At 42.8% G+C, this 27,919-nt stretch overlaps 1 protein-coding gene across 1 annotated transcript in view; it reads left to right on the top strand.

The window, feature by feature from the left end:
- The first annotated feature begins 969 nt into the window (after nt 1–969).
- Nucleotides 970–27,919, top strand: part of RECQL4 (RecQ like helicase 4) — a 167,232-nt gene continuing 140,282 nt past the window's right edge. Inside the window, exons 1-3 of the mRNA XM_063445466.1 lie at nt 970–1,055; nt 1,955–1,988; nt 4,955–5,061. Of these exons, the coding sequence (XP_063301536.1) occupies nt 972–1,055; nt 1,955–1,988; nt 4,955–5,061 (225 nt within the window). The 5' untranslated portion in view covers nt 970–971. The remainder of the gene's footprint in view (nt 1,056–1,954; nt 1,989–4,954; nt 5,062–27,919) is intronic.

The following is a 27,919-nucleotide window of genomic DNA, read 5'->3' as shown; positions in this document are numbered from 1 at the left end:
GGAATACCTATCTGCAAAAGCTTTTATATGTCTAAGAATTCAATGAATTAGGGGGCGTTTACATAAGGTTACCTGATGAAAGGGTTGTGGCTTAGTAACCATTCTGTCCAATCTATGATTAAAGCCAAATGGTTATACTTGGGGGTAAAATATAATTTACACAAAGGACTTGACTATATACATGATTAAATGAATGCATCCATAAAGGGCCCCTTCTTATTACACATGGGAGTCAAAGGTTATAATAACTGTCCTTCATCTATCTCCAGAGAAACCATTTGTGGTGACCATTGATATACAATGGACTTCTGTCCTATAATACTAGATGTAGGTAGGGCCTCTCACTTCCTGTCTGAAAGAAGTTTGAAACTATATTAATTGCAACTAATGTAAAAAAAGATGATAAAATCCTACAACACATCAGATATTTTAATGTTTATGACCTATTTTTTAGGATCCTTGGACAGTGAAGGAGCATCTTGGGCCTGTTGAATCTCTTGATCTATATTCTGGTGTTTAGTATACTCTGGCTACTCTGCCACCAACAGCACAGTTTTAAGTTTTGTGTTCCCAACAGCCTACTGAAGAACTAAATCCAGTCCAAATAAAACAAAACGTGAAGGGAAAAATCCCTTAGAACTTAAAACTAATTCCTCTTTCCAACACTCATTCAGGAAACCTCTATGTCAGAGCAAAGATTTTGCCTGCTGATGGAGAGCTTACAGTTTTATGTATGCTAGTGTTTGTATTGTCTTTGTCGCACTATACTTGGGTAGCTTGTAATTGTACAGCTATAGAGGTGTGTGTGTGTGTGTGTGTATGTGACTAGGAGCGTGATCCAGTGACTCTGGCTGTTTGACTTTAACCTTCTCCTGTTTGCTCCCACGATGGTCTCAGACACACAGTCTCTTTTGTGCACATCACTGCTCTGCTCATTATTTTCCTTGTCTGTCCTGCCAGCAGGTCCCACCATGCAGCGCCATGAAGAGCTGAAGCTTTTGTTGAAGAAGTGGGAAGCTGAGTTTTTAGAGCAGCATCAGAGAAAGCCAAACAAGGTAGGAATATAAAGAGACTTTATTATTGGATTATTGTTTAAGGTCTTGGACCCCCAAGGTTATCGGAGTAAAGGGCTCCTTTCCTGAGCCAATCTACAGAAATGTCAATGGGAAGCCTGGCACCAACAAAGGAACTATCTGGACAGAATGATTGTCCTACGTCTTCGAAAGTCTAGGGTTAAACCAATCGATAACTTATCCTTATGGTAAGCTGGCATCTGGAACCTCCTTTGGCCATAACCACTTTGTTACGATGAAGTGAAGATCTCCCGTGTCCCTTTTTTTTTTTTTAAAGAGTTACTCAGTTACAGCGCCATAACCACATCAGGGATTTGAAATGAACATGGAGCCTAAAGTCTGCATCGTTTTGCTTTGAAATGTTGCATATACAGAAATTAACCCCTTAGATGTCACCACAGAGCAATGTTCCAGGCTGGCTGATCTTAATTCTGTGCAACATTGGTGTCTGACAGCGTGTTGTACATGCTGGTGCCAGTCTATCAATGGTGGTATGGCTCTCCCCCAGGGTGTTACCCTTGTGCTCTCTGACCTTCCTCCCTCCCTTTCTGGCAAGAGGGAACAAGGTCTGACCAGGAGAATAAGTATGAGGGGTGACTTTAGACTTGTAGATGGAACAAAAGTAAGTTTTAGCATCTAGAGATATAGATATAGATAGATCTCTAATATAATTGTAATTTTTTTAAGGGGTGGACCACCTCAAAGGGTTACTGTAACCAAAAGCAATGTTTATTAAAGACTAGTTTTTGGTTAGAGTAACCCTTTAATGCATTGAATTCAGGGCAACTCTAGGAGTTGGTTGACATGCGTATGCCCTGTATACCCACATATAGCATTATCAATGTAACACTGGCTTTCTGCTTTTATTTTTATTTTTGCAGGTCGATCTTGATAATGCTCCAGAGGAAACAAAAGGTGAGTCACTTACCTTTAGCTGTAGATACTCTGGGGACTTGATTCTGTGTGGGGGACATTGAGTCAGACAGGAAATGCATCCATGGCCGTATAACGTTTTTTGGTTTTAAAAATGTTATTAATCAATTCCTTCTACTGAACGTTTGTATTGCTTGCCCCGGTATTCAGTTCCAGATAATTTTTTGTGTCTCCCAACCTCCGTACAAAGCATGGTCAATTTATTTCCTTAACTTATCTTGATTCATTTTTCCATTTACATGTATTTATTGCTTCAATGTTTCATTTTCATTGTTGAGTAAACTGACCTATTGGGGCAGTTTGAAGCTTCTGAGGATTTCTTTTCTCTGCATTTTCTTGCTGGTTAGTTGGGAGCGTGTGGCTGCAGGGAGTTTTATATCTGGCCGTTTATACAAGGAAAGGGTAACAGAGTATATAAAACTAGCTATTTGGAGGGGCGGGGCCGGGCCGCCGACCTGGACGGTCGCAAGTCAGAGCGGCTCCGGCAAAACACGCTAAAACCTTGTATATTTTCCACCTAAAGCGAACCGACAGCACCGACGCCCAGTGCCGCGGTACAGATGGACCTGGGGAGAGGCTGGCTCGCTGAGCTACAGTCCCCCAGGGGAGAGAAACGCGGTGCCATAACCCGGGCCTTCTCCGGCGGTGAGCGAGGCAGACGGCCGCTGCCTCGCTATCCTGCACCACAGAGCCCGGCCAAAAGCACTGATCGGCTCAGACCTGGCTCCGTTCCCCCCCCTATGGACCGGGGGGGTGATCCCGGTCCTCACCCGGTGACCATAAGCGAGATCCCGCATCTGAGGCCGGGGAACCGGATCGCTGCCTCCAAGATGGCGGGCGCCATGTGCGCCGACTGCAAGAAGACTAACAGTTCTTTGGCGATGGGATCAACTGGAATTACCACTCTGAAATGTTACGCGCAAGACACATACGTTGTCACTGGCCCCAAATTTGGAAAAAGCATGAAGAGACGAAGGAGGCAGAGGTCTGACAGAGGTATACATTATAACAGTGACACCAGATGGGCGACATGATATAGCTTATACAAGGGGAGAATCTTCACCACCCAACCTCAGAACTTACCAATCGGGATCCCTCAAGCAACATCCTGAGAGGAGTGATACTACATTACATGACCCATCTTGAATCCCACATCCAGAGATCAGCAGGAACGACGCAAACGACACTGCAGCCTTTACCGAGCCTCCTGCCCCGCATCATAGGGCAGTAACACAGAAGCGGGACTATACTACTATCAAGGAGGGCATCAGCTGACTCCTGCAGACCTACTATCGCTCACATCCAAGCCTATAAAAAGGAGTAATGCTGTAGTTCATTTTATGTTATATTTATTGTTAAGCCATATGCTCCAATTAGCCTCCTGTTGCTGTGGGCACTTCGGGTCCCCTGGATGGGTGATACTTACTTTAGCATGTCTATAAACATGTGCAAAAAGCCAGCTTAACTTCAGTTGCAATGAATGGGGGCTCAGAGCGTTAGCCTAATATTGTAATATCAATGTACTAGCCTGTTTTCATAGCAAACGTTGTATATCAGCATTATCTAGACCGTTAATAACCTATGCACTGACCTAGCCTAAAAATAATCTAAAGCTACTGTTACAAGCGATTACCTATATCTGCCTTTAACATTAAAAAAAAGTGCCTGTTAAGCCTGTGCCACGCATGTTAAGCGTGGGAAATGCTTGAGGACTGCTTTTGGGGCACCTCTTGCCTACTGCTGTTGTACAAATGCACTGCAAAAATAAAGAATTTAAAAAAAAAAAAAAAAAAAAACTAGCTATTTGTTGTAGAAACCATAAATCGCTGGGCACCAATAAATGTTATGCAATATGCTGCACCATAAGCCTGCCGGCTTAGCCACGCCCCCTCACGCCTGAAAGACTTTTATTATGAAAGGTACCTACACCGTATTAGCCTTAACAGCACTGAGATTTTTAATTCACAACCTGGCTGCAGAGAGTCAGTGAAACTACAAAACGCTAGTGATGGTCTTGCTATATGTCGCTCTGGGTGTCCTCTCCTTCTTATGCAGGTTGTTTTGTAAGAAGGTTAAATCCCCCCCTTTTTTCTTTTTACAGCCATAATGTTTTGTATGTCAAGGGAGTTCTCGGAGTATAAATGTGTGCCTGTCCTTAATTAAAGCCAGTTGTTTCACCCTACTCTAGTGTTTGGGTGAAAGGGACGATGTCAAGCTATAATTACTGAAGGTGTCCTGCGGTAAATAGCAGGGATATTGATGAAGATACTCTGGGTACCGAGCTTTCAAACTTATGAAGCATGCGAACACTCTTAACCAATTCCATGTGGAAAGGCCTGAGCTTGAGGCATCTTAATGTAGCCAGTGAGCAACCGTGAGTAAGAGCCCACACTATCAAATTGGGTTGCTTCACAAACCAGCCCCCAAACAAAGACCAGTATGCACAGTTTGTCTGGTGGGGTAGACCGTGCTGATATGCAGAGTTGGGCCAATACCCTCTCCATCTTCTGTGGGAATGCAGCAGTGTGATTTGAGGTACTCTTCTTGGTGTGCTGTCACTTAGAAAGTTGTAGGGCCTGTGGATTCTTCCCGATCAAATTATCATCCAGCTCATTTTCTCATGCACTCTTCATTCTCCTCCAAGATTTCCTGTAACTCCAGCTTCGTATTTTCTTTTATAATGGACATTTAATTTAGCAGTTGCATATATTTGAATATCCCTAAATGCAAAATGTGAAAGTATAGATTTTTACTGTAGATTGTCCAGTTTCTTTGTTCTGTGACTTTATTTTTTTTTTTCCCCTATAGAATTAGTTTGATTAGTTCTAGTTTTACATATAACTCCTTTTTAGTTTCAGAATTGGATAAATCCCTTGTAATGTCACTGTTCCAGAAAGGAATAAAATTGCTTTCTTTAAAAGACTCCTCCATCTTGTATCCTACTCCAGCGCACTATAAGGAGTATCGAACCCTAAAGCATGGGAGAGACAGCGATGTGATCATGGCTACAGTATCTTTGGAAAAGACTATATCAGAACATGATGAACATTTCCAGGTGAGCCGTGTTGGGGTTTACAGGTATAAATAAGACTCTTTTGTATGTAGTAAGAAGGCAGGATATCCCACTAGTTCTTCATAAACAGACCCCTTATTCAGAATACTAAAACATTGATCTTTACAACCCCCCTCATTTAACTGAAAAGAACACTACACATAGGTGGACACTAGGCACCCAGACCACTTCCTGGTGGCTAGCCAACTTTTGGTTGCTTAACAGACCATGGATGTCCTCATGCTCTGCATCTGTAAAATCCCCAGTTATACATGGAACTGATGTATAATGCCAAATTATCTCTCAAACAAAGGGGTAAAATGAAAAAAATCTAAAACACAATAAATCTAAAAATTATATTTCCCCATTTATATAACCCTGATCTGAGCTCTCAAGTTGTCCAAATAGCGCTCAGACCCATGCAGTACAGGGGAAACGCCACCATGTTAAAGTTCTGACTGTCTGAACACATGGTCCTATGCCCAAAACAGTTTCAGAACCATTAGGGCTTTTGCCGGTCAACTTTTGTGTGCTTTGGCTGACGAACTACAGGGTTCTCTGCTCTGGCTCTCAGGCAGCATTTTGTTCCACCTTAGTCTCGTGCACTTTACCTCCATAAGCCCCACACCAGGGCGTTTGATCTACAAAGGAATCCAAACTCAGAATGCATCTCTCTGTAAATTGAAGACTGGTTTATGTTGTCTCGGGAACCAGTCGGCGAGCCACATGACTGTAACATCTGATCAGACAAGGTCTGTTTCAAAGGTCAGAGCTCTGCACTTGCTCTGTGCGTAGATTCTGACTTAGGCTCAAGAAGATTTACAAGTTTTCTCTGCAATTTACATGAGATGTACAGACAATATCATTCCAGATGGTCTCAGACACCCGGAGCTTTTTTCAGTTCACGTAAGAAAATTTGATTTGCCAGACGTGTATTTGATGGCAAGATGGAACAAAAGAAAAGTTCCTATTCTTTGCTTCCCTGTCCAAACAGGATTGTCCTGTTCCCTCCAATTGCTCTAGTTCCCAGGGTTCTTCAGAAAATCAGGACAGACAGAGCATTGGTACTGGCTATCATTCCATATTGGCCGAACAGAAGCTGGTTTCTGGAATTTAAAACCGATGGCTTTGGGGGGCTGAGCCACGCAGGCAAACTGGTTGGATGCTTCCTACTTAATCGCTACATTACAGCGTTATTCAACCACTTTGAAGCCCAAAAACCAGTGTATCGCTGCACTTGCTTAGTATGGGTCGGAAGACCAGACAAGCTCAGGACAGGCATGACCATTGAAGGTTTCCTCCGACAGGCACATAGCACATTCGGTCACAAGATGGCTGATCTCTCTGACTCCTCCGAGGAATTGCTGCACAGCAGAGGAGCTGCTGACTTCCCATCACCTCCACGGACTCTTGTCCTGTGACGGCTGCTACCCTGAAAGAAATGCTTACCAAGCTCCAGAAAAATATTAAAGCTGATGTGGCATCACCACGCACTGACCTCACAGGCCTGGTAGATTGCTTGGGGATGGTGGAGACTGTCGGCACAGAAAATTGATTCACTTGAACGTGAAGTGCATGCACTTCAAAAGCAGCAGGCAAAAATAGAGCAACACTTTACTCTGCTGGAGGATATCAGATGCCGGAACAACCTTAAGATATGTGGCATACCAGAGGATATTCCAATGGCAGAACTTCCGCACTTCTTATTTAGAGTCCCAAAACCCAGAAGAGCACCGGAATCCTCCTTGAGAGATCTCGTAGTGCGCTTTCACAGCAACAAAGATAGGATGACTGCGCTGAAGGGACATAACCATACTTCTTTTGAAAACACGTCAGTCATGTTCTATGATGACCTTACAGGTGATACTCTGTGTAACGGATCACCTGGCACCCCGACTAGGTACCTCCGTTGAAGGATGCTCCTAGCGCTTCCTGGGGGCTCTCAGTGCTCCACCAGAGACTATAACCACCGCAGACCCCACGAACCGCCGCAACTTGGTTTGGGTCTCGCTGTCTCCTACCCACTCTGGACATACGACAAGGCTCCAGGTTCCAGTGGGGGAACCTCTCTTTCCTCAGAGAGCAAAGCAGGAACAAGCTCTTAGAAAAGCTTAGTGATTATTCCACCAATAAGAGACCGGACTCTAAATTGAGGGTGATGTAGAACTGCAGGTTTAATGATACAGCTGCTTCTTTTATACGTGGACCTTATGGAACACAGGACACAAAGTTACAAAAGCCAATAGAAACAATAATTAACACCATAACACTCCCACATACAGTCAGCAATCCCTGCCCCTCTGCCTGTGATACAATTAAGGTAGATAATACAATAACTTGATTATCCCCAGACAGAAAAAACACACATTTATACAATGTGTATGAATCTCCTGATAGCCCTGATCTGGGTTAACATATCCAAAAATCACCCAGATCAGAGCAGGGGTTCAAAAGTTCTATGGAAGTCACATTTGACCGACCGCACGCACATGTTCATGCCCAATACAGTTCCAGAGAATTGGACTGTGCGGCCGGTCTATTTCCAACAGTTCAAATATTAAGTCCCATTCGCATGCCCGAATGGGGGGCCATTCGTGCAATTACTCCAAGGTAAAGTGGCATTCGAATATTTCGAACGCACTTCGATTTCCGTTGAAGTCTGGAAAAGGTAAAGTTCAGCGGTGTTCATGCCGTTGCGTGTCCGATTTAAGTTCCATGAACTCGACGACCAAACACGCTGAACGGCGTTCTACTAAACAAAATGGCCGCCACCACGTGTTCGGATGTCAAATGGCGGCCACTTCGGCTGTTTCCGAAGTGCCACGTCGAAAGTGCAAAACCTTTCCAGTAGAGTTTAAAGGGGCATAAACAGTGTTTTCAAATGCAAAATGCCCAAATAGTGCTTTTAAAGGGCAATACATCCAGGTGCCATAGTCACAGGGCAGGAGGCAGGCAAGCAGGCTTGTAGTGGCACGCAAGGGTTAAACAGCCGTTTAGAGGATATTCCCTTCCAGATACACAGGCAGCTACTGCAAGCACCAATCTACCGACCTGGAAGCACGCAAATTCTCCAACTCCCGAACTGGAACCATATGAATGCTGTATACAGCCAAACAGAAAAAACTATACGAACAGTTTACACTCCTGGCAGTTGAACTGTAACAGCATACAATCAAATCCCCCCCCAAGAACAAGACGACACTTCGTTTTGAGGGTCAAGCAGTGATCTGTTAACCTGGGCTACCTGCCCGGTATTTATGCAGGTTTCCCACCAGATGGACACTCCTACAGGGGACCTGGTGGGACACAAACTGGACAGTAACCAATCAGGACAGTTTAACCTTACCACTCCCACGTGCACATTGTAATCCCTCCTCTCTATCCTGTAGATAATTGGAAAGTAATCCAATAATCTCAAAGGACAGAGGCAAAACTCCATTAGCCACATGTTCGTAAAAAGACATAACATTACAGAGTTACAATTACTACATAAAACATATACATGCAACATATCCCCAGATAGCTTAGATCTGAGCGCACATGATTACCGAATGGCGTTTAGATGACTTGCCTACAGTCCAATCGCCATGGAGCCAAAGTCTTTCAAATAGTCTTTCATTACACGAATGGGCTCCATGCCATAGCTATCTGGGGTAACATTGCTCACATAGGGAAAGTACCGAACGGACGACGTTCGTATGAATTGCAGGCGAAGAGAGGTCAGCGGTGTTCGTAAAAATAAGTGTCCGTTTTGAGTTCCATAGATTTGGAGATGAACACCGCTGGCCATTCAGGAGTTTAAGATGGCCGCTGCCAAGTGTTCGGTTATACGAACACCTAGGAAAGGACCGCTTCCTAGGTGGAACAGGGGACAAAGCGCAGCACTTCTGCCCACAGTCGTCATAGCTGGACTGAGTCCCTGGAGCCGAATGGAGAATTAGCTCTAGTCCTTACCAGGACTTTCCCCGTTGAATATCCTGTAAGCTGGAACAGCAGACACAGGAGCAAGCCTTCTACCCTCCAATAACAGGACGACACACCGTTTTGGAGTGTGAACAGGCGGAGCTGGGGCTTTATTGCTTCTTTTATAAATATTTCTCCACAAGGTTACCACACACGTTGACCTTGTGGAACAGCCAATAAACAACGTACAGTCAGACACTCCCAGCTAATAATACCAATCCAATGTTACCTCCTTACATGGAGCGATGTGTGTAACAAAAAGTGCTTAAACGTGAGTAAAAAGCGACTCTATACATTTATGTGGAAATATCCTCTTTTCCACTAAACAATAATATAAAATACAGTGCGGTATAAGTGACAAAGACCTACACCTATAAGTGGAGCGCTCAAACAAATATAAAGCTTACCAAGCGTGACTTGATTCGATAGTACAATATGAAGTACATGCCAAAAAAAGATACAAAAACATACAATATAGTGCAGATGGTATTTAAAATTGCAATACAGAAATAATAATGTAGCAAACTGTACACTCACATTTTAAGGAGCCTGTATATCAAAACTGGCTCCGTATTTAGGCTTGTGTGCTTTTTTTTTTTTTTTTTTTTATTTATTTATTTTTTGGTAGCACCATGTAACGGATCACCTGGCTCCCCGACTGGGTGTAACGGACCGTTTTGCTCACCAGAGGTTAAAAACCGTTTAGGCGATATTCCCCTTTCCAGATGCACAGGCAGCAACTGTAAGCACCAATCTCCCGAACTGCAAAATCTTCGAATCCTGGAAACAGCCGAACAGGAAAACCATACGAAAGGTTTACACTCCTGGCAGTCAGCATACAATCCAATTCCCCCAATAACGAGACGACACTTAGTTTTGAGGGTTAAGCAGAATCTGACTGTACTGGCACATATACAGTCTTTTATTCCCAATCCACAACCACAGTACAGCCCACAGGGTTTTACAGAACAACCAATCAATCCGTACAATACACACAGACACTCCCACACAAAATCCTCCCCTCTGCCTGTGATATGATTACTGAACACAATGGGTAATCTCATTATCACAGGCAGAGGAATACAGTTTTTACACATTATTCATAACTTTGAAAGAATGCATCACATTCACATAAAACAGAGGCAAAACTCAAGCACATGGCAGTAAAAAGACCGTAAAATACAATAAATACACAAGGTTACATTTATTACATAAAATAGACATTCTACCTATCCCCAGATAGCTTAGATCTGAGCGCACATTACCGAATGGCGCTCAGATAACATACAGTTCAATCGCCATGGAGCCAAAGTCTTTTATACAGTCTTTCAGTATACGGCTGGGCTTCATGGCATAGCTATCTGGGGTAGAATGGCTTTAACAGTCCGCAGAAAGGCACAAACCAGCCTCTCTGCAGGGAAAAAGAACAGGGGCCATAGTCTAAAGGGAGCAGGCGAGCAACCAGGCTTCTCCAGTGCACAGTGGCGAGGTTGGTTCCGCCACACTGGGTACCTCCGTTGAAGGATGCTCCTAGCGCTTCCTGAGGACTCCAAGCACTGCAGCAGACACCACAACCACCGAACCGGAGCAGCATACGAATGCTCTCAAGCATCTGAATGCTGTAAACAGCTGAACAGGAAAAGCATACAATCAGCTTACACTCCTGGCAATCGGCATACAATCCAATTCCCCCAATAACGAGACGACACTTCGTTTTGAGGGTTAAGCAGAATCTGACTGTCCTGGCACATACAGTCTCTTTTATTCCCAATCCACAACCACAGTACAGCCCACAAGGTTATACAGAACAACCAATCAATCCGTACAATACACACAGACACTCCCACACAAAATCCTCCCCTCTGCCTGTGATATGATTACTGAACACAATGGGTAATATAATTATCACAGGCAGAGAAATACAGTTTTATAAAACATATCACAGGGACCCCAAAACATGCAATAACCTCGGAACCGGGGGATCTGGGTGAACCACATATCCAAAATTCACCCAGATCCGCTCAGTGGTTTGGATGATACAGTTTAATGCAGATTCCGCAGAACATATACAGGCTATATAAAAAATAATTACTGTATAATGTGTACCCTGTTATATAGTTTAAAACTACTGCACGATGTCTTTGTGCACCAAATACCGGTGAGATGGCACCGTGTAGAAAAGTCACAACAAGGTCTGTTAAAATGAGTTAAAATTGCCGCCATCCATTGTTCTCACCATGTGCTTCATCCATTGTTCTCACCATGTGCCTCTAATACATGAAATGGTGGCCACCCAGTAACTCCACAGTATGTCCCCAGATGGTTCTTAAAGGGCCAGCAGCACAATAAAATACAGTATGCCCAAATCAGTTCCTAGAAGGGCAATACATCCCAGGGCCATAGTCGCAGGGCAAGAGGCTGGCAAGCGGTCCTCTCCAGGCACAAGTGGCGGGGCTGGTTCCGCCACACACCACCCTTCCACTTCGGCTTGGAGTAGTTCTCATAAAACATAAAAGGAGAACGAACCAATGTGTAGACTGTAGCGATAAAAACACGGATGTAAAATAGTAAATGTGGTGCTCACCTGGTCCTGAGCCTATGGGTCCCGTCTCTAAGGTGTATAAATGTGGTGCCAATTTAAATAGGGATGGCACTTGAGCAGGATATATTGATTCAAATAAAAAATGTATTGATGTACAATAACAATAAAAAAAAGATGTAAAAGTACTTTAAAATGGCCAATACGTGTTTCACTCTCAATAGAGCTTCACTCAACAGTCAGCTGTAATGATGGTCCTCTGAATCTTCCGTTTATAAGTGTCCTTTAGGCCTTCCCCTTTAATGATCTGAATGCCGAATTTTTTGCGCCTTTATTTACTGATATTTTAATTGGTGGACAATGGTGGTTGGCAGTAATACTGGGAGCTCGCCGGGGCAGTTGGCGGAAGTGACGTCACGGACCTTCGTGAACGTCATCTATTTGCCGCCTCGAGGAGACTCCCAGATCCTCCAGCCCTGCTACACGCCTCTCATGGAGTGAGAGGACTTTAATGCATAGGAGGAGATTCATCCCTAAGAGGGTGGTGTGTAGACACATCGGCTCGGCCCTTTGGGCGTGCTGATGTGCTTGCGAGCTCATTTCCCCCTCCCCCCCAACACAGAACAGCAATGAAAGGGATTATGTGCATAAATAAATGAATAGTAGGCAGGAGAAAAAATGAAAATAATGTAAAAGAGGAGAGAGAAAGAGAAGAAGGGACATAGGATAATTTATAGTTGGTACTTATATTTACATATATACAAAAGTTTTTAATATGATATTAGTGTATATCTATACCAAGTGGCTTATTGTACTTAAAGTGCATAAAGTATAGTGTATATTTAAAGAGAATTGTATTAAGTGCTAATATATCCTTATGATATCCTTATGGATATATTTTAATGTATCCAATAGGATATTGAGTGCATGTTAATTAAATATTGACAGAATAATATTCTCAAATTATTAAACCACAAATGGGGATTGGACCAACATATTCAAGAATAGCGTGTGTGAAATATATTTATTTAAAATGTGTTTATTTAATGGGGCCCCAAAAAGGAATATGAAAAAATGTCTGAATTGGAGTAACTGGTGAAATATATATTCTCAAATAAAATGACAGAGTTCGAAGTCTATATTCAAACCCTGAGGTTTTAAAGTCCCGAGGTTGAATATCCACCTCATCTCGCTATGTCCCAAAAGTTTATTAAGGTCCCTTCCTCCCCAATTTCCCTTAACCTTATATATGCCCATGAACTTCAACTCTCTTGGCTCACTATTGTGTGCAAGTGCAAAGTGGTGTGATACATGATGTCCTTCAAATTTTCTCCTAATATTTCCAATATGTTCTTCAATCCTTATGTGCAAATTAAGTTTAGTGCGTCCCACGTTTTAAACCACAGGGGCATTCCAATAAGTATATTACATTACTCGAGTGGTAAGTTATAAGTTCTTTAATGGGGAATTCTTCATTATTATTAAAATTCTTGAACCTCTTAATGTCTCTTTTTATGGTTTGTATTCCTGCACGCTAAGCATGTGCCACATCCATAAAAACCTTTTCCTTTGTCTAAGAAAGTAGTTGTTTTCTCAATATGATTTTTTACCAATAATCTATTTAAATTGGCGGCCACTCTAAACACTATTTTATTTTTTTTCTGGTAGAATTTGGGACAGAGCATGGTCTTGTAATAGGATGGGCCAGTGTTTATTTAGAATTTTTTTTGATGCCCTATTGTTGTGGCTGTAGTTACATTCAATAGGTAGGTTAACTTCACTTTCATTTTTTTGTTCTATTTTTTTTTTTTTCTTGTAAAGTATTTTGTTGAATTTTTGAGACTTGTGCGTAGGTGTCTTTTTTTTTTTTTTAATATTTCCTTTTTGTAGCCCTTATCTAATAGGTCAGTGATTAATTTATCCGCTTGTTCCTTAAGTGTCCTCATCCGTGCAATTTCTTTTAATTCGTATGAGTTGTGACTTGGGTACACTGTTTAACCATGTGGAAAAATGACAACTAGAGGTATGGATAAAACTGACATCCACATCTTTACAATTAGTTTTAGTTTTCATCCTTTCATCTATAAAAATATCAAGATCTAAAAATGTAACACTGTGTGTTTACTAAAATTAGTAGTTAAGATAATGCCCCATTCGTTGTTGTTAAGCTGATTTAAAAAAAATGTTTAATGTGTTCTCTCTGCCTTTCCAAATAAAAAATAGGTCCTCTATGTAACGGCGATAGATCACCAGGCCCTCCACCCAGCCATCGTTGAGTTGTAGGTAATGACTTTTCCAATCTGCCATAAACAGATTTGCGTAGCTGGGTGCAGACCTGGTGCCCATCGTCGTCCCACATGCCTGCAGATAAAAAGTATCATTATACCAAAAATTATTGCTGGTACTCACAAACCCTCCCCTTTGCCTGTGATACAATTATCTCAACACAATGGATTAACTTATTTCTCACAGGCAGGAAAATATACAGTTTACACAATATTCATAACTTCCAAACCATACATAAATTCAAAAATCATACAATTTGGTCCAGTGGTTCAAAAGATAGACGAAAGTCCTATTTGACCGACTGCAAGCATGGCTTTCATTTCCAAAAACAGTTCCACAGATTTAGGCTGTGCGGCCGGTCTATCTTCTCCACGATCCTAGAGATAATTGGCTTACGTGGGTGTGGTAAGCCACTTATCTCCAGGTACAGGGAATACCTCTCCAAAAACGGTTACAAAAACCACATAAAAATACATAACTCATATAATACAATGTTTAACCTATATGTCCAACATATCCCCAGATAGCTTGGATCTGAGTTCTCAATATGTCCGAAAAGCGCTCAGATCTCACTAATACAGTTGGATCGCCATGGGGTCAGACAATAGCAAGGGCTGATGAGATTGAGGAGGGACAAAGCAGCCAGTTTCAACTGGTCTGGCAGTGTCCTTGGGACAACGCCCTGCTGGAGAACAATGGGAGAGGAAAAAAGGGGAGGGGAAGAGGCACATTCTTCCATGGAATCAAAGGGTCAGAAAAGGTGTTTCAAAATCCAATAAGCCCAAATAGACTCTTTAAATGGCAATACACCCCAGGGGCCATAGTCACATGGCAAGAGGCTGGCAAACAAGCCCCTCCAAAAAAGTGTCGAGGTCACTTTCGCCACAACACACTACACAAACCCACTCGTGCACACTACACAAACACACTGCATTCATTATATGCACACTACACACGCTCGTCTTATATACACACTGCATTCATTATATACACACTGCATTCACTTTACGCACACTACAAACACACTGCATTCACTTTACGCACACACTGCATTCACTATATATACACCACACAAACACTCACTGCATTCACTATATATACACACCACACAAACACACACCGCTCCCCTGTCTAAACACACTGCATCCACTACATGTGGCATGCATATTTTGTGCATTTACCTTTAAAAAATTGTTAATTTTTCCCTTCAGATTAGAGGCAGTGCTTATACCACAGGGATATCCAATCTGGAGGGAAAAAACAGGCAGGCAAATCTCCAAACATTTAAACCCTCCCCTAATTACCTCCTTTCCCATAAGTAGCAGCTCCTCCTGATCATACCCAGTTCTTTGCCTGCCTCCGGCAGGGGAGGGGTTCTCCAGGAAGCAGGTGAGAAGGGCTGAGGCTCTGGGGGCACTGCTTCCTTCATGTCCGGGTAAGTAGCCTTTAACACGCCGGACGGCGTGGTCCCTCAAGTTTTATGTTCCGTCTAATGCCGTGCCAGGTGCCGGTCTGACGAAGGACGCAGGCGTGCGTCGGCTGGGAAGTCCTGCGGTGGAACGCACACACAGGTTGCGTTGCGTTCCACTAGGGAGTCGCGGAGCGCTATGCGCATGCGCAATGCGAACCTTGATTCAGGCGCCAAATTTGAACTGGGCGTTCTCTTTTGGTTTCAGGACTTATATGAGCATTTACCAGCAGCAACCTCTGTTTGCCAGGAGCTCTCAGATCGGTTGTAAAGAGTGTTATCTCACCTGCCCTCCAACACACTCTCAGGCCATTTAAGGTAAGACTGATTAAGTTTTTAATTAAATGGGTCCTAGCCTGAATCGATAAGGAGAAAAATTTGATTGTTTTCCCTTTTTTGTTTTCTCTTTTCAGTATGTCTAATCCGGAAAATTTGGATAAAGTTGCTGAAAAGGGGAAATGTTCATCTAAAGCCAAGCATTTAATCTGCTCTGTGTGTAGCCAACCTATGCCAGATGGTTACAAAAAGAAACTTTGCTCAGTGTGTTCTAAAGAAGCTTCAGAGGAAGCAAAAAGAACAGAAATGTCTACTTTCCTCAGCTGGTTGCAACAAAGTATGCAGCAAACATTTGTGGATATGCAGTCGGCTGCATTACAGTCAGTCCAGGCCTCGGTTGCCCAAGATTCGCAAGTTGTAAAACATGCTAAGAAAAGACTGAGATCTTGGGAAGCTTCTGATACTAGTTCAGTAACTAGTGGTTCTGAGTATGAGGAAATTTCAGGTAGTGATTCTTCAGATGAGGAGTTTGCCTTCCCAGATGAAGCAATTGGGAAATTGATTAAAGAAGTGCAGTGCATTTTTGAAATTGAGGAAACAGGGAAAAAGTCCAAAGTGTTTCCTTTTCTCCCACAGATTAAGGAATTGATTTTAAAAGAGTGGAAATTCCCTAGTCACAAGCCGTTTCTGTCTAGACATTTTAAAACTCTTTTTTCCTTAGCATCGGAACAAGACTGTAAGCTGGATACGGTCCCTGTAGTGGACGTTCCTATTGCTCAAATCTCTAAGAAAACTACTTTACCGATTGGAGACACAAGCGGGCTCAAGGATGTCATGGACAAACGCATTGACTCCTCCTTAAAAAAGTTGTTCATATCTTCTGCAGCCCAAGCTAAAGCTTTGATTACGGGGTCATCTGTTGCCAAGGCCCAAAGACTTTGGTTGGAAGAACTAGATAAAGTTTATACGGGAGAAACTAAGGAAGACCCGGTAAAGCTATTAAAGAATATCAGGATGGCATCTGATTTTTTGGTAGATGCGTCTGCAGAAAGCCTAAAATTTTCGGCCAAGAATATAGGTACTTCAACAGTCACCAGAAGAGCGCTTTGGCTCAAAAATTGGTCAGCAGATACAGCATCTAAGAATTCACTGTGTGACCTATCCTTTGAACCAGGAAGACTTTTTGGTTCAAAACTGGATGAATTGTTAAAACAGATGAAGGAAGGAAGGAAAGCTTTACCAGAATCATTTAAGAAGCAGTTTAGAAGACGTAAAACGGAGTCGTTTCCCTCATTTAGAAGTTCCTTTCGTAGAAGCTATTTCAGGGGTCAGCATAAAAAAGCCTTTGATTATAGGAAGAAAGAAAGATTTTCTGACAGAAGAAATAAAAAGTTATGACGCCAGGCCTGTGGGTGGAAGGCTGAGTCACTTCCTAGAGCACTGGAAAGGAACAACATCAGATCGCTGGGTTCTCACAGTGATAAAACACGGATACGCTCTAGAATTATCACAAGCCCCAATGGAAATGTTTCTATGTTCCGAGGTTCATTCTCTAGAGATGGAACTCTCTCTAATGCGAGAAGTATCGACTCTATTACTGAAAAGAGTGGTGGAAGAAGTTCCTCTCAAGGAAAGTTTTCGGGGCACCTATTCAAGACTTTTCTTGGTTCCAAAGCCAGATGGTTCGTTCAGACCCATTTTAGATCTAAAAGCCGTAAACAGGTGGATTATCAAAAAGAAGTTCCTCATGGAAACAATAAAGTCCGCTACTCTGCTTATTCATCCAAAAAGTTGGTTTGCGTCCCTGGATTTAAAAGATGCCTATCTTCATGTGCCCATAGCAGAATCCAGCAAAAGTCTTCTAAGGTTCGCTGTGTGCTGCCGATCAGTAATCAAACATTACCAATTCAGAGCATTACCTTTCGGCCTGTCATCAGCACCCAGGGTATTCACAAAGCTGCTAGTAGTCGTTTCAGCTTTTCTAAGAGGTATGGGCATCTCTGTCATTCCGTATTTGGACGACTGGCTGTTGATTGCAGAGTCCCAAGGTCAACTACAGCTAGACCTGGGGACAGCGATAGAATCGCTAGGAAAGCATGGCTGGCTAATAAATTTCAACAAATCGGAACTAGTGCCAGTTCAAAGGATCCAGTTCCTGGGTCTGATTTTGGATTCTATCGCAATGAAGATATTCCTGCCAGAAGAGAAGAAACTAAAAATCAAGCGATTAATTCGGAATCTCAGAAGAAAAATTGTGTTTTCAATCAGAGAAGCCATGGGCTTACTGGGTCTGTTTACAGCCTCAATCCCGGCAGTCGGTTGGGCAAAATCCAGAATGAGACCTCTACAAAGAAACATTCTGCAAGTCTGGAATCGACAGGAACTCGGCCTGGATGGGCTTATGAGGTTCAACAAGCTAACTTTGAGAAGTCTGCAGTGGTGGACATCTTCTCGATTCCTGCACGAGGGTCTGTCATTCCGGATGAAGTCCTTCACTATAATTACGACAGACGCCTCTGCCCTGGGCTGGGGGGCCCATCTGGGAGACATCAAGAAGCAGGGTTCCTGGCAAGAGAAGGATATGAAAAATTCCTCGAACTTCAGGGAATTAAAGGCCGTGTGGATGGCACTCTTGGCATTTCAGATGCTTATCAAAGATCGACATATTCAAATCCGCTCAGACAATCGAACGACAGTGGCATATTTGAACAGACAGGGAGGTACGAGATCAACAAAGTTAGAAAGCCTTTGTTCAATGATCATGCTGTGGTCAGAAGTGCACCTGATGTCAATTTCAGCAGTTCACATTTTAGGGAAATTCAATGTGGTGGCAGATGCCCTGAGCAGGCATCATTTGAAACAAGCAGATTGGTCCCTGTCATGCAGAACTTTCAAGTTCATCACAGACCGCTTCGGTGTTCCGGAGATAGATCTGATGGCTTCCAGAATGAACAGGAAGACAAGACGTTTTGCATCCCTAAATCCAACAGACAGGCCGGATATCATAGATGCCCTGTCAGTTCCATGGAAGTTCAGCCTGGCTTATGCCTTTCCGCCAGTAGTGCTTATTCCCAGAATACTTCAAAAAGTAAGACTGGAAAGTGTACGTATTATCCTTATCCTTCCATGGTGGCCAAGAAGAAGTTGGTTCTCGGTTCTCCTGAATTTTCCAGGGGCCACATTTTGGAAGCTCCCACTTTCAAGAGAAATACTAGAGGACGCCATGGTGCCTCTGCCGACCCTTCGAAGATTCCATTTGACGGCCTGGTTTCTGAACGCCAGATTCTAGAGAGCAACGGTCTGGATACTGAAGTGATAAAGATCCTGTTGGCAACTAACAAGGAATCTACTTCAAAGATCTACGCGAGAATTTGGAAGATATTCTGTCAGTGGTGTTGTAGATTTAAAGTCAACCCTGTTTCCGCATCCATCCAGAAGATTCTAAGTTTCCTTCAGATGGGATTTGCTAAAGGTCTTAAACCTGCTTCATTGAAATTGCAGGTTTCTGCTATCAGTTTCTTCTCCCTCAGATGCTTGGCCTCTAATATTCTGATTTCGAGGTTCTTCAGAGCTCTAACTCGTTTGGTGCCCTATGTTAGGGAAACCTATCCTCCCTGGGATCTTAACTTGGTTCTTTCAGCGCTTTGTGAGCCGCCCTTTGAACCATTGGAGGAAGCTTCCCTGAAGATTATTTCATTAAAAACTGTCTTTTTGGTGGCTATTACATCAGCTAAAAGAATTTGTGAGATTCAAGCCCTTCGGGCGAATTTTCCTTTTTTAGTTTTCCATCAGGACAAGGTGGTTCTAAAGCTCGATCCTTCTTTTATACCTAAAGTTTTTTCGGTTTCGAACGTCAACCAGGAAGTGGTCTTACCGACTTTTTGTCAGAATCCATCTAATGCCTTGGAAAGCAAATTTCACTGCCTAGACGTAAAGAGATGTCTTTTACAATACCTAAAATCTACGGAATCCTTCAGGAAGGATAATAGTCTTTTTGTCCTATTCAGAGGCACTAGGAAAGGCATGAAGGTTTCGAAGAGTTCTCTGGCTAGATGGCTGAAGGATTGTATTCTGTTGGCTTATTCCAAGAATGGCATGGAACATCCAGGCCCTATAAAGGCCCACTCTACTAGAGCGGTTTCGACGTCTTGGGCTCTCCGAGCAGCTGCATCTCCCTCTCAGATTTGTTCGGCTGCTACTTGGTCCTCTCTCCATACTTTCTCAAGACACTACAAGTTGGACATACTGGCCTCGGAGGATGCTGCTTTTGGGCGCAAGGTGCTAAAAGCTGTAGTGAAATGAACCCGCCCTCAGGATCTGCTTTATTATATCCCTGTGGTATAAGCACTGCCTCTAATCTGAAGGGAAAAACATAAATTTTACTTACCGTAAATTTCTTTTTCCTGAAGATTAGAGGCAGTGCTACATTCCCGCCCCTTTTTTCTAATAAACTCAGTAATTTTGCAGCTATTTGGCTTATGTATTTTCTGGGTATGATCAGGAGGAGCTGCTACTTATGGGAAAGGAGGTAATTAGGGGAGGGTTTAAATGTTTGGAGATTTGCCTGCCTGTTTTTTCCCTCCAGATTGGATATCCCTGTGGTATAAGCACTGCCTCTAATCTTCAGGAAAAAGAAATTTACGGTAAGTAAAATTTATGTTTTTTCAAACTGGTAAATGTACAGAATATCGGCAAGCTATCGGCTTGAAAGTTCAGATTATCTGTATCTGCTCTAAAAAAATAAAAAAAAATAAAAAATCAATATCTGTCAATCCCTAGTAAGGCTTGTTGTCGTCCTATGTACAGATACTTCAGTCTCTGCTGTGGAACTCTGTAGCTCCTCCAGGGTTACCTTAGGTTTCTGTGCTGCCTCTCTGATTAATGCCCTCCTTGCCCGGTCCGTGAGTTTTGGTGGGCGGCCGTCTCTTGGCAGGTTTGCTGTTGTGCCATTTTCTTTCCATTTGGTTATGATAGATTTGATGGTGCTCCTGGGGATCATCAAAGATTTGGATTTCTTTTTATAACCTAATCCTGACTTGTACTTTACAACAACATTGTCCCTTATTTGTTTGGAAAGTTCCTTGGTCTTCATGGCAGTGTTTGGCTAGTGGTGCCTCTTGCTTAGGTGTTGCAGCCTCTGGGGCCTTTCCAAAAAGGTGTGTATATGTAATGACAGATCATGTGACACTTAGATTGCACACAGGTGGACATCATTTCACTAATTATGTGACTTCGGAAGGTAATTGGTTGCACCAGAGCTTTTTATGGGATTCATAACAAAGGGGGTGAATACATACGCACATGCCAATTTTCTGTTTTCTATTTCTAATAAATAGTTTTATGTATATATTTTTCTCATTTCACTTCACCAATTTAGACTATTGTGTACTGATCCATCACTTGAAATTTCAGATTAATAAAACCTTGAACTTAAGGCTGTAATGTAACAAAAAAGGTAAAAAGTCAAGGGGGTGAATACTTTTGCAAGGCACTGTGTTGTATTTTTATTAACTTTTTTATTTTATTTTTATTTTACACATGCAGGTAGACTGCCTGCCAGAACAGGGAGTCCCCCTGCAGGCAGATACCTGGATACCTATTGTGGCCATGTGACCGCTCTGAGCGATCACATGGCCACGGGGTCCTAAATTGCCGAGGGGAGACTGCCTGGGCTGTCAGGCAGTCTTCCCACACCGGGAGCAACGCCGATCACCGCCAGGGGAACGGCGGCGATCAGATAAGTACATAATACTGCTATAACTGTTCAGGACCTTCACCAGTCCTCAAGGGGATTTCTCCGATGACTGTTGTAACAAACCCCTACCATGTTGCCTGGGAACCTCTACCCTTTGTTTGTTTTTTTGCCCTCATCCACATTACCTGTACCTAAGAACAAAGACTGTCTGGCCCTTTAACTGTTTTGTGCCCTGTAACAAAACTGGAGATTGTGCAGAAATATGACTTGTCCATATTTTTTTTTTATGATTCCCTTTGTTTGTTCCCTATGTGTTTCATCTGTTGGTTTGGCTGGATAGACTACCAGACAAACTGTGGAGTTATTGGGTGGCCACCATTTCATGAATCAGAGGCACATGGTGAGAACAATGGATGAAGCACATGGTGAGAACAATGGATGGCGGCCATTTTAACTCGCAGGCACTGTTTTGGACTTTTCTACACGTTGCCATCTTGCCTGTATTTGGTGCACAAAGACATCGTGCAGTAGTTTTAAACTATACAACAGGGGACACATTATACAGTAATTATTTTTCATATAGCCTGTATATGTTCTGCGGAATCTGCATTAAACCGTATCTTCCAAACTACTGAACGGATCTGGGTGAATATTTTTTTATGGGGTTATTGCATGTTTTTGGGTCCCTGTGATATGTTTTATAATACTGTGTTTTCCTGCCTGTGATAATTAAGTTAGTCTATTGTGTTAAGATAATTGTATCACAGGCAGAGGGGAGGATTTCTGATGTAATGAATGGGAGTGTTAGCTGTGTTGTAATGTGTTGATTGGTTGTTCTTCAAAACCCTGTTGGCAGTACTATGTTTGTAGAATGTGAATAAAAGAGTCTGTATGTGCCAGTACAGTCGGTTCTACTTTCCCCTTCAAAACATAGCTTTGTCTCGTTATTGTAAGGGAACCTGCTCAGCTAATCACTAGAGAGCTCTACCTCTCTCTACTTGGATCTAGCTGATAGAAAAAAGGCTACTCCATTACTGCACAGCATCTTGCCGGGAAAAAGGAAGTCTCCAACGCTTTTTTATTAGGATCATTATCTTGATTTAGTTTTTATTTTATTTATTCACTTTTTTCATTTTATATTTTTTATTTATATATTTTTTCTCATTTTTTTAATTTTTTTAATTTTTCCTTTTTTTTTCTTTATTTTCACACATTTTCTACACATTTTTGCACATTCATGAGCCATCTCCTCTCTATTCTAAACTTGCTATTCATGTGTCTTCATATTTCTTAACATACATTATAGCATTTAATTCAGCATTTGAATAACACTATTATCCTCCATGCATGGTTTTATCTTTCTCCGATTGATATTTCACTATATTTCACAGTACTTGGCAGTTTCCTACAACCCTTTCTGTTTCAGTGATTGAGTTTTCAGCTGCAATTACTATGAGCTCCTTCTGCTTGTTGCCACGGTTACTCACCTGTGAGTAGTAACCAACCCTGCTGCTAATCAGTTCTGCCTATTTAAGCAGCTAAGCCCAGAACCTCCTTGCCCTTGCGTGGTTTCCTGTTTCCCAGAAGTCTCCTTGTTCCTGTGTTTCCTGTTTGCTCCTGGTTCCTGACTCCGGCCTTGTTCCTGTGTTTCGTGTTTGCTCCTGGTTCCTGACTCCGGCCTTGTTCCTGTGTTTCCTGTTTGTTCCTGGTTCGTGACTCCGGCCTTGTTCCTGTGTTTCCTGTTTGTTCCTGGTTCCTGACTCCGGCCTTGTTCCTGTGTTTCCTGTTTGTTCCTGGTTCCTGACTCCGGCCTTGTTCCTGTGTTTCCTGTTTGTTCCTGGTTCCTGACTCCGCTGCTCTCCGTGCTCCTGATCCTGGCTTGTCTGACTACCCGCTCTGGTGACTGCCGCCTGCTTGATTCCTGGACTTTGCTTTTGTTATTTATTTTGTTATTTATTAATAAAGGTGTGTTTGCATCTAGTTACGTCTCTGTCTGGTTCCTGGTCCCTGACACAACTGACATCAGTTGTGATCACATGACCTCACGTCACACTGTGTTGCCGTAACTAGGCAACCATTAGGGTTGCGATCAAATGACATGACGTCATCATGCACGTTAGGACGCGATTTTTTTGCGCTGGTCCTGGGGGCAGGTCGGAGTAATGGGGTTTTACACGCTGATAGGGTACGTTTATCTTTAGACATGCTATATTGTCCATTTTTGCATTGATTTGGCATCTTGATAAAGACCGCTTGACGGTCGAAAACGTTGATTTTTTTTTTTTGCCTAGTATTTGAATATACAGTTTTCTAAATCCAGTGAGTGCTCTCATTTCTTTGGATTTTATATTTTGCACAGAGAAGCACCTTGGTCTGAATTCTTCTGGGAGATTTTTTGGGGGGAAGAGTGCCAGAATTTGTAAATATGTGTGTGTGTGTGTGTGTGTGTGTGTGTAATTGATCCTGACTTACAAAGTGTTCCCTTACTTGAATGTTGGTCAAAAGATCAACATTGTTCTAACCAGATCCAGACAAGCATTTTTTTTCTAGTTGGTGCTTGTACAAGTTGTGACATGGTGTCGTCATTTAACACGTTCAAAAACCTGGTTCCCGTGGCTGAACTACTAATCCTCCTGTCCCAATTTATGTCCTGGTAATTCAAATCTCCAATAATTGTGTTACCCAGATGTGCAGCTTTCCCAATTTGCTTTAACAGTTATTCTTCCTCCTTAATATCAACATTAGGTGGTTCATAACGTGTGTAACTAAAAATAGAAAAGTCTTCCACTAGGTCAGCGGTAGGCAACCTTTGCAGTCCAGATATTGTGTACTACATTTCCCATAATCCTCATACAACCGTAATGCGAGTAAATGTATCTAAAACCTTTACCCACAAAAAACATGAAGTGAGACAAATCTCTAAATCAACTTTGGTACCCCTCAAACGGTAACATCTCTTATGCCAGAAATCTATATCCTACAAAAACAGGGATACAGCTGGTAAAAGGCCATGGCACCTAGGAATTTGCCTTTGTGCCTGGGATTTTGGAGGCTGGATGGAGAATTGTGGAGGCGGGCGGCAAGCTGGGGGATCATGGAGGCAGGTGGCTGGCTGCTCAAATAGGTGGGCAGTGAGGGAGCTGTGATGTCCTTGCTCTGCTCCCTCGCGCGCCCCTTATTGAGGTGCCGGAATGTGACCTGACCTCACTAAGGGGGCGCGCGAGGGAGCAGAGCAGGGACATCACAGCTCCCTCCCCGCCCGACAATAATATGCCAGCCGCGCGTGCCTCCATGATCCCACAATATGCTGCACACCTGCACAATCCCGCAGCTTGTCGCCAGAGGTATTTAAACCGTCAATAATGCTGGTCTGTGTGTCTCATGGTGAGTGTCTGTGTGTGTTTAGGTGACCAGATCCCTTCCGTTCGGAAGGGAATGGTCTTTTAACTCCCCTTTTTTCCCCCACGCAGTACTGCCTCTATGGCTGAGATTATCAAGCTTGATGATCTCGGCCAATCCAATGTTTTCCCATATGATTGGCTACAAAATGCTGCACCAATCAGCATATCCTCATATAGATGCTTTGAATCGGTGCATCTCTATGGGAAACGTTCAGTGCCTCCATGCAGACCGTGGAGACGCTGAATTTAGGTGCTGCACACTGTGCAGCACAGACACAGGAAGCATCTTGAGTGACTGTCACTAGGAAGCAATGTAAACACTGCTTTTTCTTTGAAAAGGTAGTTTTTACACTGAAAAGCCTACAGTGACAGGCTATAGACACCAGAACCACTACTTCAAGCTGTAGTGGTCCAGGTGACTATAGTGTCCCTTTAAGAATGTTTTTTTTTTTTTTTTATTTAAATTTTTTTATTGTAGCATAGCATTTGTACAGTTAACATGTCGTATATATTTGCTACTTTTTTGATGCAACTTTTGCATATAAAATCACAGAACAGATAAACACAGCTGTGTAAGTAAAGCATAGTTACAGTGATATACATAAAGAATTATACTTAATATTTACAGTTCGTGGTTGCATGGTAATAGTTAGACGATTAAGCATTTGCTTGCTAGGGGTAGCTTCCATTTGGGGGGGGGGGGTATGAACTATCTGGGAGATACATGGTAATGCGGTTGGGATGGTCTATTTGGTGGTGGGCTCGCTGGAGGTGGGTTACCAACATGGGATCAGGCATATAATCGGACTTATATCAATGTTTGAGGGTGGTAGCCTAGGGGGTAGTCCTCTAGTACAAGCAGTCCAAATTACAGGGTACTTGCTGTATTCAGGTGGTCGGCTGAGGAGTGCCTGTGGTGCCGTTCGTCCTCGGGAAGAAGGGTTGGATTTTTCTGACATCCCATATCTTGGATGTGGACGCTGGTGTCTTTGCTGCGGAGGCAGTGCCTGAGGTGGCTTCCCGGGTTATCCCCAGGGTTTGTAGAAATGCTACAGAGTCATTTGCTTGGGTGATGTGTACTCTCTTGCCTCCATTGCTTACGGAGAGCCTGCATCCTGGGCCCCATCTGTATTGTATCCCTTTGGATCTCAGTGCTTGAGTGACTTCTTTCATGGAGTGTCGCCATATGACCGTTGCCCTGGAGAGGTCGTTATAGAATGACAGCTCCGAACCTTCAAATTCAAATGTATTAGCTTCCCGGGCGGCTTCTTGAACCATTAGTTTGCCTCGGAGGGATTGAAAGCGATGAGTAGGTCCCTTGGGACATCAGCTGGGGCTCTTGGTGGTTTAGGGATGCGAAAATGAAATTCCATCAGGATGGACTTTGCTTTCGCCTGTAGTAGCAGTGAGGCTAGTAATCTTCGCAAGTAGTGTGTGATCTCAGGGTCTTGCACCGCTTCTGGTATCCCTCTTATCCTGAGGTTTCGCTGGCGTTTGGCGTCTTCTAGTGCTGCCACCTTATTTTCCAAATTAGTGCTGGTCCTTTTCATTTGGGCCATTTCCCTTTGCAGGGTTTCAATTTTTGTTGTTGTCACAGCTTCATTCGCCTCCACTGCCTGTATGCGGGCTGTCATAATGCCCAGATCTTCCCTGATTAGGGCCACATCTGCTGCAGATTGAGCTTTCAGCTCCTTGAGCAGGTGGAGGATGTCTGCCTTGCTTGCCGGCATTTGTTCTGGAGGTGGACTGTCCTCTCTCCTCATGCTCCTTTTCCGTGTCGCTGCCTCATCAGCTTCCTCCATACTTTCTACCGAGGAGTGATCAGAGGCTTCCCGCGCGGGCGCCATCTTGGTAGGCCGCGGCGCAGCTCGGAGTAAGTTGCCGATATCGTGAGAGGCCGGCATCGCTTCTTTATGGAGCTGCTTCGATTTACGTCCCATTGTGTTCCGACCAGTGTTGGTGGTATTTGGGCTCCTCGAAACCGCCGATTTCTTAGTTTGTTTGGGGATTTCTCCCGGAGCTCAATGCTCGCACGTCTGCTTGGGTTGCTCGCTGGCTCCGCCCCCCCTTTAAGAATGTTTTTTTTTTTTTTTTTTGAATATAAAGCTTTGTACGTTTTTAAAGAAAATCTGGCTCCTAACTCTTTATCTGGCTCCTAGATTTAAAGCAAATTTGTCAAGCCCTAGTGTAATATGTCCAAATCAATATCAAACTACACTTTTAATGTAGATTGTAAAAATAAATAAAATATAGATAATGGTAAAATTGGTCCAATGCTTTCTTCCCACTTTTTATTTTACTATACATCGGATTTACCACTATACCGTTGGGTTCCTGAGGAAGTCCGGCAGAGGATGAAACATGTAGGACCATCTTTGGACCAATTTTACCACTGATTATTTTGTGTATTTTATTTATTTTTACAAGCTACATTGAATGCCAATAAAGCAATTACTTAGCCTTCCTTGGATTCCTGATTGTGGTTCCTGTTGCATCTTGGTTCCGGCAAGGAGATATCCAAAGAGGGTAGGGAGGTACTAGCACCCCAATTCCATCAGGGAAGGAACCCTTAAGGCAATACTACTCTCACCTCATTGTGAGTGTTATCAGTAAAAGTATCATTTGATATTGATTTGTATTATACTATGTATTTTCTTTTACCAGCTGTATCCTTGTTTTTGTAGGATATGTAATTTTTTATTTTTTTTTTGTAGGAAAGGTTTGTAGGAAAGTTGTTCAGTATTTAAAGATGAAAATTAAGGAAAGGGGCCTCCGTTAGCAAAAAGGACAAATGAGTAATTTGTTACATGTGAGTTTACAGAGGAAGAGGTTCTATTTCAACTGTCAAAAAGTAAAGACAAATAAGTCAATGGGACCTGATGGAATACACCCAAAGCTATTAAAAGAGCTTAGTGGTGTACTAGCAAAACCATTAACAGATTTATTTAACCAATCATTGTTAACAGGAGTAGTCCCAGAAGATTGGAAGTTAGCGAATGTTGTGCCCATTCACAAGAAAGGCAGTAGGGAGGAGTCGGGCAACTATAGACCAGTAAGCCTTACTTCAGTAGTGGGGAAAGTGATGGAAACCATGTTAAAGGATAGGATTGTTGAACATCTAAAAGGACATGGATTTCAAGGTCCGAGACAACATGGGTTTACTACAAGGAGATCATGCCAAACTAATCTTATTGATTTTTTTTTTTTCAATTGGGTAACTAAAATTATAGATC

The sequence above is a fragment of the Pelobates fuscus genome, chromosome 1 (genome assembly GCF_036172605.1).
Source record: "Pelobates fuscus isolate aPelFus1 chromosome 1, aPelFus1.pri, whole genome shotgun sequence".
Lineage (NCBI taxonomy): Eukaryota > Metazoa > Chordata > Amphibia > Anura > Pelobatidae > Pelobates > Pelobates fuscus.
This window is presented reverse-complemented; position numbering and strand designations above follow the sequence as displayed.